The following is a 12,420-nucleotide window of genomic DNA, read 5'->3' as shown; positions in this document are numbered from 1 at the left end:
TAATAAATAGTGGGAATATTATACCTGTGATTGCTGAGTTTAAAATATGTAAAAGACATGTTGAAATGGAGAAGAGTGAAATAAGCAGAAGAGCTGCATGTGTAAGAGAGCAGCAGAAACTACTGTGAAAAAGAGTGGAAATGTACTAAAATATACTAAGGTACTAGTAGTATGAACAGTAGGAAAAGTAGGAAGGCTTATATATAAAAGCTGGAAGGTACAAGAAGTATGAATAATATGAAGAGTAGGTATATATTCAGTAGAAAAAACAGAAAATACGAAAGTGACAAGTAATAATGTTAGAAATGTACTAAAATGTAATAATACTAAGAAGTAAAAAAGGTATGAAAATATGTTAAAGACATGTTGAAATGGAGAAGAGTGAAATAAGCAGAAGAACTGCATGTGTAAGAGAGCAGCAGTGCAGCAGAAACTACTGTGAAAAAGACTGGAACACTAGTGTCAAACAAACATTAATATCTCAAAAACTATACATCGCATCGCTTATATATTGACATTGTGAGTGAGAGCAGAAGTAGCTGAAGGGTTTGATGTATAATATGTGTATGTAGTATTAAAGTTGTGTTAACTGTCACAGTTTTAAAATGTGTGAATTTAGTAAAAAGTACAGCCTGTAAAGTCTGCTAGAGTGAATTGTGACATCACGCACTCTAGCGTAGCTCCATAGGGTCCCATTATAAAGGTTGAAAAAAGTATAAAACGTAAACTGCGATTACTCAAAAAGTACAAAAGGTATCAAAAAGCTGAATTAAAGTGATAAAGTACTAAAAGTGGTGACCCGTTTAAAGTTTGAATGGAGTTAATAGCTTAAAGTATGAAAGAGTAGTTAGAGTTCAAAGAGGGCATGGTTTTAACATTCCGCCCATAGACTTCCATTGTAAAAAAAAGTAGAAAAAAGTAGAATAGTTTAAAAAGTAGAATAGATATCAAAAAGTTGAATACACGCGCCTATGTCCTAAACAAGCTGAACATTTTAAAGTTTGAACGGAGTTTCTAGCTAAAAGTATGAAGGAGTAGATAGGTGCCAAAAAAGTGTACGGATTAATAATAATAATAATAATAATAATAATAATAAATAGTGGGAATATTATACCTGTGATTGCTGAGTCAGCAATCACACAATAATAATAAATAGTGGGAATATTATACCTGTGATTGCTGAGTCAGCAATCACACAATAAATAGTGGGAATATTATACCTGTGATTGCTGAGTCAGCAATCACACAATAAATAGTGGGAATATTATACCTGTGATTGCTGAGTCAGCAATCACACAATAATAATAATAAAGAGCGAGAATATTATACCTGTGATTGCTGGGGCAGCAATCACACAATAATAAATAGTGGGAATATTATACCTGTGATTGCTGAGTCAGCAATCACACAATAAAGAGCGACAATATTATACCTGTGATTGCTGAGTCAGCAATCACACAATAAAGAGCGAGAATATTATACCTGTGATTGCTGAGTCAGCAATCACACAATAAATAGTGGGAATATTATACCTGTGATTGCTGAGTCAGCAATCACACAATAATAAATAGTGGGAATATTATACCTGTGATTGCTGAGTCAGCAATCACACAATAAATAGTGGGAATATTATACCTGTGATTGCTGAGTCAGCAATCACACAATAATAATAAATAGTGGGAATATTATACCTGTGATTGCTGAGTCAGCAATCACACAATAATAATAATAATAATAAATAGTGGGAATATTATACCTGTGATTGCTGAGTCAGCAATCACACAATAATAATAAATAGTGGGAATATTATACCTGTGATTGCTGAGTCAGCAATCACACAATAATAATAAAGAGCGAGAATATTATACCTGTGATTGCTGAGTCAGCAATCACACAATAAAGAGCGACAATATTATACCTGTGATTGCTGAGTCAGCAATCACACAATAATAAATAGTGGGAATATTATACCTGTGATTGCTGAGTCAGCAATCACACAATAATAATAAAGAGCGAGAATATTATACCTGTGATTGCTGAGTCAGCAATCACACAATAAAGAGCGAAAATATTATACCTGTGATTGCTGAGTCAGCAATCACACAATAATAAATAGTGGGAATATTATACCTGTGATTGCTGAGTCAGCAATCACACAATAATAATAAATAGTGGGAATATTATACCTGTGATTGCTGGGGCAGCAATCACACAATAAATAGTGGGAATATTATACCTGTGATTGCTGGGGCAGCAATCACACAATAAAGAGCGAAAATATTATACCTGTGATTGCTGAGTCAGCAATCACACAATAAAGAGCGAGAATATTATACCTGTGATTGCTGGGGCAGCAATCACACAATAAATTTACATGCAACTTAATTGATCCGGCCCACCTTCACGTGGGGCATTAGCCTTTGCTGCATAATGCCGGCGTACCACAAGGTCCTGATCACAGCGAAGTGATTATATTGTCCGGATTAACAGATTAACATGGCAGAATTAAAGTGGATTTTGTCACATCAAAGGGTTTTGGTCTGCAGCTCAGCTCCAGCAGCTAGTTAGTCTGGTTGAAAGGCAAAATCTTCTTTTTTGGGGCTAAGCTTACTCTGCAGCATTTAGTTTAGATCACCATGGTCTACAGATCAAGCTCTCATCTATGGATTGGTCTATGGAAGTCAGAGTGGAGATCACAGTCCTTTATCAAAAAAAAAGTCCACTCTTATCTGTGGTTTTAAATAGTAGGGTAGATGTTCATGCATACTTGTGTGGAATCTGATCAAAATGTTTTATTAGAATCAATTCAGGTTGAGGGCTTCCCATGGACAACCAGTGTAGTACTGATCAATTCTACAGTAAATATGTAATCAATCATATTCATCATATCAGAGGTGAACGACATTGGCTGGAGCAGATCTCATTTTTAATATGAAGGATAACAACGGCCCCAGATATCGGTCTAACCCTATCAAATCTACAAACAAAATGTAGAATTAAGTCAAGTCAAAGTGGTTTAATGACTTGAATTAATTGGGACAATATGTCACTTCAGGGTCAGGCATTTCTGACTGACCTTTTGAGTATCAGTTTCAAGTAACTGAGCTGCTATACAATGAATGAAAGGGAATTAATATTTCATTAGAACAGATAAAAGGTCAGGATTGTAGCTGTGATGCAACAGCATTTACCATGCCCCTTTCTTTAAATGAAAAATCCACCCTAAAACACTGTTGCATTTCTGGGTCCATTTTGCTGGTGTGTTTTTCTTATTCCCGTTAATAACTGGCCTTTGCAGCGATCTAAAACATCAACGGTAAATGTCAGATTTTGGTGTCAGTCCCTCTGAATCAAAGAGCAAGGGCTTCTCTCTAGAGCTGCCATTTTGCACCGACATTCAACAATCATACCGGGAGAAATCCATCGTAGAAGAAATACCAATTTCTCCACCAACAGCAGCCTCAATAGCAGCCACAAGACGTGCTGCATTTTGAGCTAGATTTATATGCCCATACACCCATCTTTGATTGAAAGCAACAAGCTCATTCCCCTTCTCTAGGGAGTGTTGAAAGGCATTCTGGGAAACGTAGGAAATCACTAACTGAAGTAGAAGTAGACGAGGCAGGTTGAGGTAAAGTGGGTTCGCCAAGACAGTAAATTACAATGCTTCATCGCTAAGTAACTCCTGGGGAATGCATTGGAACATCATAGATTGATGAGATCTATCTTTGGAGGAGTACCCAAGGGTGGAGTTTTCCTTTCAAGAAATTAATAAACACAGGTCTGACTGGTGCAGCATTTTCCATCTTCCCCTTTATCTTCCTGCATTTCAGCAATGTTAGCTGTTACGGGCAGGTTTCAGCATTCCCCCACAGCCCAGTAGCCCAGTCGATATGGGCTATGGTGTGATTCATCTTCCCCCTTTACCACCAGAGGACCCTGGACACCCATTTGTCCAATTCCTTCCTTCTTCAGTGTTTCTAATATAGTGATTATATTTTAGTTGCCCGCCCAAATAAATTACAAATTACAAATAAAAAACAGCCTAAATAATTTTTGTTTAAGATTAGTTTCCGGTTCAGCTCAGTTAACCTGAACAAATATTTGGTTTTTGGCTTCGTTAGCTAGCTAACTAGCCAGCAGGGTAATTTAGCAAGTAATGTTAATGTTAAGATGCATCTAGTAGCGACTACTATCACTAGCTTCTACTAGATATGTTTGCTAGCGTGCTAATCAGATGTGTTAACAACAAGACAGTGATGGTTAGCTGACCAGATAGTAGTGCTGCACGATTTGGTGAAAAAGTCATATTGCGATTACTGTGGACAATATTGCGATTTGCGATTGCGATATAATAAACAAATGGTATCATGAGTCTAGTGTACTTGAAAATACAGATTACTGATAATTTTGAAATGTGTATTTCTCAACTCAAACATACAAACTTAAACTAGCATAAAAATACAAAAACAAAAACATTTGTACAGTAGTTTTCAAAATAACTTAATATTTTACAAAATTAAATAAATAACCAAAAAATATATTTTTCAAAATAAAGGCATTTCTGCAAACTTGTTAGGTTTTCTCAATAGTACAACTAAATAAAATAAATAGAACAATAAATAAGAAAATACTAATTTTCATTAAAATAAGACATTTTGAATGCCCAAACAAACAAGGACATTTAAGCAGGGTGTAACATAAAAATGAGTGATTAAGTTACAAAATGGGGCATACTTTGTACAACCTCTTCTAAAAATGAAACTGGATATAAAATAAAAGTGATGCTTTAGGTTGTTCACTCAATCAAACCCAAACCATTAAAACTGTTGTCTATTGTACATTATTTTTTTAATTATCAAGTTGTACTTCCATATCCTCTTTCTAAAAGGTTCCAGCTATCACCTCAGAGGTTCTTTGCCAAAAAAACTAGCATGTCCACCTTGTCTGGTTTCAGACAGGAGCGATGGGCTGATACAACATTACCGCCAGTGCTAAAAGCTCTCTCTGATGCAGAGCTTGTTGCTTGTATGCACAGATATTTCTGTGCTAGTTTGCACAGCCAAGGGAAGTTTATTTTGTGGCACTTCCACCATTTCAGTGGATCTTCTCCATGGTCTACATAGGGCATGTAAATGTAAGTGCTCAGTTCAGCAGCCACTGCTTCTCTACACTGTACCACGGGATCAAATGTGGTTGACGGCGCTGATGCTGTTGGCATTGTGTGTGTGCTGTTCTTGAAGAAACTGGCCAAAGTTTTCTTCTTGGCTTTAGCTGCAGGTGGATTTTCCACATCCAGGCTATCCTTCTCCATCGCTGCGGTGCTTTGTGCTACAGGCTGCTGCTGCTGGTGAATTTCCTAAAAAATACACATAGACTATAGTTTAAAATCTGTTACATGGAATTATTAACAGCTAAGTAAACATTGTGTGAGTGTGTGTGGTTTCACACACCATCAACTCAGAGATCACTCGTTCCCTTATGGTCTGGGTCTCTTCTGCACAGATGTATTGTGTTCGGAACCTTGGGTCTAGGAATGTTGTCATGTTCAGCAGATCCTGCGTGTCTTCATATTTCTTGTTGAGGTAGTTCAGAATTTTTGCTTTCAATGATTTGGTCAGGTCAGTGTCCTCTTTCTCTTCAGCCAGTACTGAGGTGTTCAGAAGATGCAGAACAGGCTTCAGGTAAGATATGCTCACATAATGTTCACCTGACAGGGCATCTGTGAAGTCCTGGAGCGGGCTGAGTGCCTTGTTCACAGATTCCAGGACCTCCAGGTCCTGCCATGAGGGCAGTAGGTGTCGCACTTTGCGGTCTGTAGAAAGAACCTTGGACAAAGCACTTTGTTGTTCCAGGACTCTTGCTATCATTTTCTGTGTGGATCCCCATCGTGTTTGGCAGTCTGTCACCATGGCATGCTCTGGAAGGTTGAGCTCTCTCTGTGCCCCCCTCAAGGCCACTCTTTTCTTCCAGCTGTGGGAGAAGTGGCCCACAATCTTCCTGTATATCCCAGTAGCCCTGTTAATGCGTTGAGCATCATCTTTTAGAGCATTTTCTGTGAATGAGAAGAGAGTGAAAAAGACCCCCATGAAAAATTCTGAAATACTGGCCCATGGTATATCATCCCTGTTTTCTTAATGTGTGGTACATTACTTTGGATAAGGCGTTGTTTCTGAGTGTGAAATGTTTGTCAAGTGTTTTGTTTGTAAGTTGTTTTTTCTAACTTTTGTTATCTTCTGTTTACAGGGTGGAACAAACATGCTAGAATATCCGAAGCAAGCTGAGAAGAAGCTTAAATATTAATAAAGATTTGTTGTTTTTAACCCAGCATTTTTTTGTGTGTACAGGAGTATAAAATATAATAATAATAAATAATGTAAATGTAAATAATAATAATAATGTAATAATATATAATGTAATAAAATAGATCAAATCAATTTGACTTACCAATGGCAAGGTGAAGTCTATGTCCAAAACAGTGGAACCTGTTGTGATAGCGACCTGACGCTCCTCACACAGGTCCCATGCAACCAATGCCTCTTTCAAGCCCAAGGCAATGTTCTCTCCGGTGTGATCCTGGGGAAAATACGACGTTTGCAGGCAGCGGCTTTTCAGTTCAAAGTCATTGTCGACAAAGTGCACAGTTAGGCTGATGTATGGTTCAGTCGTCCTGCTTGGCCACAGGTCTGTTGTAGTTGAATAGAACTTCACCGTAGCCATTTCCACTTGAACCTCGCCACGGCGTTTGTTGTAAACCTCAGGGATAGCAACATGAGAGAAATAGTTCCGCGAGGGTAGCTGGTACCTCCTGTCCAGGGTGCGGATCATTTTCTGAAATCCCTCTTTGCTAACGGTGTATATGGGCACCATGTCTCTTGCCAAGTAGTACGTTATGGAGTCGGTGATTTCTTTATATCTCCGTGAGGACTTGTCGTATGGCGTAACACTCGCAAACACATCTGTAATTGTGCTTTGTTTTCTTTGGCTTTCAGGCTGGCTTTCAGCTGTCTCTTTACTAGTTAGGGTTTTCACTGTCATGCATTCATCATACTTTTCTCTGTGCTGTTTAAGGTGCTAATACAAGTTTGTCGTGTTGCCGCGTGATGTAGCGACTTTAATTTTGCATGTTTTACACAGTACCTCTTTCTGCTCAGTGTCGCTGAGTTTGAATCCAAAATATCGCCATATAACAGAGGTCGCGTTTTTTTTGCCCACCAGTTCAGCGTCAGCCTGCTCATTAGCATCCATTTTCCACCTGGTCTGATTCTGCACCACACCGGTGGATAGTCATGTGACCACACGCTGCACACGCTTCACTGCCTGAACAGAGACTGATTGGTCATCTCTTTATTATGGGCGTAGCAGACTGCACACAAACAGAGAATAGGTTGTCACGTTCACACGCACATTTTTTATTTAATTAAATCGCAGCCTTTTGCGGTTATATAATCGCACAGGCTGAGATTGCGATTGCGATTAGATTAATCGTGCAGCACTACCAGATAGATTAGCTAGCTAACAAGCTGACATTATCTAAGCACTAAATCTATCAGATGGATCAGTGATAAAATGATCAGTTCCCAGTCAAAAACAGCACAGAAATTAACCGTCTGTGCAATTCTGTTGAGACAGACATGTTGTACATTTGGAAACAAATCAGCCACAATTGCCCAAGAGCTGAAGATTTCTTATATGGGTGTCAAGGGTGCCTAGGGTATGTTACATCACCTCAAAGCCCTCGATTCCACAGTTGCACTGTCTGTGCTGATATAGAGAAGTAAAGTTAGAAATGTAGCCTACACAATATATTGAAGTAACCTATTTGTAATGAGCTCCGTTGTATTTGTTTCCCTACAACAGCGCCAATCACGAGAGTATAATAGTTAGCTAATGTTGCAGTAGCTGGTCATATGAAATGTGAAGTAATATGTGTGTTAGTATGACATGATATTTGAAAAGATATGACAGTGTTCCTACCTTTGAGGATTGTCAGGTGTTTTCCAGAGACGGTCATCTGCTGACACTGGACGCTTGGCGGGGGAAGAACATTCAGAGTGGTGCTGACTGTGTGGAGGGAAGAGACAAGAAGGATAAGAGCCAGTAGCAGCCCTCGATATCAGCCAATATGCATTCTGAACCATGGTCCACGGAAGCCCCAAGAGTTTTCATTCCCAACAAACACTGCAGCGGCACATTTTGCTTAGTTCCTCCTCTCTGCTTGAAGGTGTGTTAAAGTGAAATTAGCTGCCATCGTGATTGGTTGGAATGAAAGCCTGCAGACTGCTGGATAGTTTCAAAGTGTGGATACCCTGTGCCTTGAAGGTGCTGAGGTCCTGTCTGAAGGTGTGTGTCGGGCTCCGGAGCTGCAGGACGGTCAGGTAGCCGTGTTCCCTCACCTCCACCTTCTCCTCCTCCTGCTTCCACACCGTCACTATGATCTGACGGGACAGCACAGGCAGGGAGTCAAACACAGCATAGAAACACACCAATATTTTATCAGAAACACTGTCATGGTTAATAGATCAAGTATAGCAAATTGTATCCAACATATATATATCTATAGGTGTGTTGTGTCTGACCTTGGCTTTGACTGTATTGACTGGCAGTTTGTCCAGAGACACGGTCAGAGGGAAGATAACCTCGTCATCCAACACCAGCGCTGACTGCAGGGGAGATGGGGAAGAGAGGACGACAAGTTAGAGAGACTATTTCAGAGAGAGAGAGAGTGAGACAGAGAGAGAGAGAGAGAGATTGCTAAGGTAAGCCTTGTTTCTTCAGGCTGCTGCGGGTAAGCAGAGACTGTGGCAGAGGTTATGCAAACAAACCAAAGTCCTAGGGAGGAGAAAGGCTGGATGAAAGGCTCCTCCTGTTTGTTGATTTAGGTTTTATTATTAGATATATTCCATGTGGATATGACTGAGTCATTTTGAGAAAACCCTTCCCTTGCTGCACGCAGGAGTCAAATGCTAGGGATTACCTGGGAATCTCTGGTGCTCCAGAATGCCTGGAACGAAGAGCCTTGACCGCCATGCATTTTTGGGTTTATCCCATGGGGTTTTTAAAGGGTTTCATCAGACCAAGGGTCGTAGAATTTTCTCAGCCCACGGAGGACCATGCAATGCATTCAATTGAAGTATTGAGATTAAAGGAAACATCCCCCCTCGGATCCTCTTTCACTGTTAGATCTCATCAATATGTGATGTTCAATGCATTCTAGAATGGGATAAAGTGCTGTAATTTACTGTTTGGTGTACCAACGTTCCCTCAACCGGCCTCATCTACGTCTACTTCAGTTAGTGAAGTAGACGCAGAAAATCAGTAGCGGAAAATCACAAAACTATGCGGAATGTTCTGTCTGCAGCACAACAGCCACCCACTTCTAAACAGGAAATGTCATTATGCGTAATGCCCCCGATTTCCTGTTGGAACTGTGATACTATAGTGATGATAGCAGGGCGGTTAGTGCGATTAGAAATCCACAAAGTACATCCAGTGAGTAAGTGCATCCGTTGTCATCAATGGAAAGCATAGGCATGTGTCTGTTTAACACAGTGCCAGCGGATTAACTGAAAATGCATGGTGGCCAAGCTAAAAACAAGACTTTTTTTGTCTTAGTTCCTGATGTTTTGGAGATTAGGAACTGAGAAGAGCAGCTGGGGAATCTGCTGGGTTTCTTTACGGCACAAAGGGAAATTGCTTTATGACACAAAACAGGAAGAGGGCGCTGTTCTTCCACAGCAAACAGAGCACAAGCTTTCAGAGTTTCTGGCAACTGCAGATGATGGAAGGAGTGAAAGGAAGATGGAAAAAAATCACTTCTAACATGTTTATCCTCAACAATACCACTGGGGTGAGATAGAGGCGACCAATCGTCTCCACCATGGTCTCATTTGTTTACAGTCATTATACCAAGGTATCACAGTTAATTTGACAATGATATGATTGAAAATGTTAAGCATAGCACCTTTAAATAAGTACAACTCGTATAAGTACTACACAGGGTGAAAAAAACTGATTCCCAGAATCAGGCGTGTGATTGTTTGCAAAGGATGTACCACAGAAGAGTGCTAAAGTAAATAGGTCTAATGCTGCGTTCTAGAGATGTCAGAAAGTTGGAAATTCCAGCTTCCTACTAGGAAAAATGCAGTGGAACGGCCCTTCAAGTCGGAATTCCAAGTAGGAAACGTAGTATATGATGTATTGTATGTATATGACGTAGTATAGTATGTAGCCTATATGATATGGTAAATGATGTATATGAAGTATGTATATGACCTAGTATAGGATGTATATGATGTGTTTACTATGCAGTGGTGTCTCTCTCATTAAGACCGATTTCTCCCAAGGGAGACAAAAAAAGTGAACCTTAACCTATATTTATGTAGTATGTATATATGATGTAGTATGGTATATGTCATGACATGTATATGATGGTATGTAAAGCCCTTTGAGACTTGCTTGTGGTAACGGGCTATATAAACAAGACTAGACTAGACCTAACAGCTGTGAATTTCTGAATTCTGACTCTGAATGGAGCACAGCATAATTCCTACAACCCTAGTTCTTGCGTTCCCACGCTCGGTGTCTGGATACACTGTCAACTGTGTGTACAGTCTGCCAGCAGGCCCACAGGCGGCTTGGATGTCTGGCTGTCTGAGCTGCAGCAGCCTGCCAGTGTCATCTGGGACAGACAGAAACCAGGCAGGCACTCTGCAGAGACCTGACAGGCAGGTGGAGGCTGACGCTGCATTCACAGCCTCTGTCAAGTCTGGACAAATCTGCAGTGCTAAGATTACTGTAGCAGCTGAAAAATGGCTGCAGGCGGTTGTCTCAGCAGAAAAAAAAAAGAAAGACAAACAGGAACTACTGAGCAAAGAGAAGTTTTGCAGCATCAATGGGGGCTGAAAACCTGAGCTGCAAAGCAAACTACCGTTTAACTGTCATGGTCAGTGGTGTTGACAGGAAGTGCAGAAATGACTGTGGTTTACCTCTCAGCTGCTCACGTATTCATTTCTTATCAACTCAGGAGATATACTGTTAGTTCCTATTACAAGTAAGACTATACACCGTTGTATTGACTGATAGTGGTGATGACAGTAAGTTCAAAGTTCAAAACATCCACGCTGCCCAACTGTAAATTAACCATGTCACCGTTGATAAGTTATTCACACATTTTATTCGTGTTACCTGCACTGGTGCCCTCCGATACTGGCGACCATCACTGGCCGAGCTGTTGTGAATGAGGAGCGGCTTGCAGTGTCTGAAAGTCCGGCTGCTGTCCCGTATCCCGGTGGGGGCGTCTGCCGCCTCAAAGTCCCCCTCGACGGGCTCCTCTTCTGCTCCGTCGTCGCTGCAACTGCTCTGGAAGTCCTGCTGGTACTCGGAGGGTCGCTGCTGTCGGCTCTCGGCCAGGCACACGCTCGCCACGGCGGACAGAGAGCCCACCAGCTCCCTCCAAGCCAAACCACCGGGGCTGTCAGCCTTCACCGCTCCGCTCCGAGACCGCAGGACTAGCATGAACTGCACGGTCTCCCCGAGGTAGAGGTGGCTTCGCCGGGGAAGAGTCTTGTACTTGACCGGGTCAGAGAGGTCCGAGATGGGAACGGCAGGAAAATACATAAAATACTCGCATTGTGATTCCATCATTGCAACCATAGCTAGTAACTAACGTTAGCTAGCTAGCTAGCGCTCCAGTACGATGTAAACAAGCTATGGTTTAATTGCCACGGTTAAGAAACCTCAGAATGGCTTTTCTCTTGGTGACCATCAGTCAAAACACTAACTAAAATAGTCTAGTGATTTATTGTCGCAAAAATTGTAAGTAAAGTCCGATTCAATGGATGTGCATCCATCCTTCTATCGTTAGCCGCTTTCATTAGGGGCAACACAAACTGCAGGACAGCTAATCGAGGACAGAGTGAGGGCGTCCATTTAAACCAGGCAAAACTAATCTATAACCAAAAGACAGAACACACGAAGCCATTATCATGCTGCATTCAACTCCCACAGGAACGATGGTAGATAAGAGTTGCCTCCCTGAAAATACCTTCACCTCAACGCTCAGGTGGTATACGATTTATGGCAACCACAAAAGAAAAATCCAGCCAGTAGTTCTGACCTGCCATGGCATAAAATGTCTTATGTGATGAAAATCGTTCATTTCTTAATTTTATTTGAAATTAGTATATCAAGCAATGTTTCTTTATATAGCACATTTCGTACAATTGAATGCAATGCAATCGAAATCAGAATTCGAGAAATAAGAGAAACTGGGGTCCAACGGTCATCAAGTTGCCAATATTTACCAGCTGAAAACTGAGGTGAACAGTATTTTTTAATGGAAAGATCGTATCTGCTATCTTTCCCATGGGCCTTAATGCAGCATAAGGCAATGAAAGGCTCTGTCTATTGATCGTTCCA

At 40.8% G+C, this 12,420-nt stretch overlaps 1 protein-coding gene across 1 annotated transcript in view; it reads right to left on the bottom strand.

The window, feature by feature from the left end:
• trappc14 (trafficking protein particle complex subunit 14) overlaps positions 1 to 11,875 on the bottom strand; it is a 113,258-nt gene extending 101,383 nt beyond the window's left edge. Inside the window, exons 1-4 of the mRNA XM_078281843.1 lie at positions 11,188 to 11,875; positions 8,580 to 8,663; positions 8,309 to 8,438; positions 7,978 to 8,064 (exon numbers count right to left, since the gene is read on the bottom strand). Coding sequence (XP_078137969.1) covers positions 7,978 to 8,064; positions 8,309 to 8,438; positions 8,580 to 8,663; positions 11,188 to 11,655 — 769 coding nt within the window. The 5' untranslated portion in view covers positions 11,656 to 11,875. The remainder of the gene's footprint in view (positions 1 to 7,977; positions 8,065 to 8,308; positions 8,439 to 8,579; positions 8,664 to 11,187) is intronic.
• Between the last annotated feature and the right edge of the window lie 545 nt (positions 11,876 to 12,420).

The sequence above is a fragment of the Centroberyx gerrardi genome, chromosome 23 (assembly GCF_048128805.1).
Source record: "Centroberyx gerrardi isolate f3 chromosome 23, fCenGer3.hap1.cur.20231027, whole genome shotgun sequence".
NCBI lineage: Eukaryota > Metazoa > Chordata > Actinopteri > Beryciformes > Berycidae > Centroberyx > Centroberyx gerrardi.
This window is presented reverse-complemented; position numbering and strand designations above follow the sequence as displayed.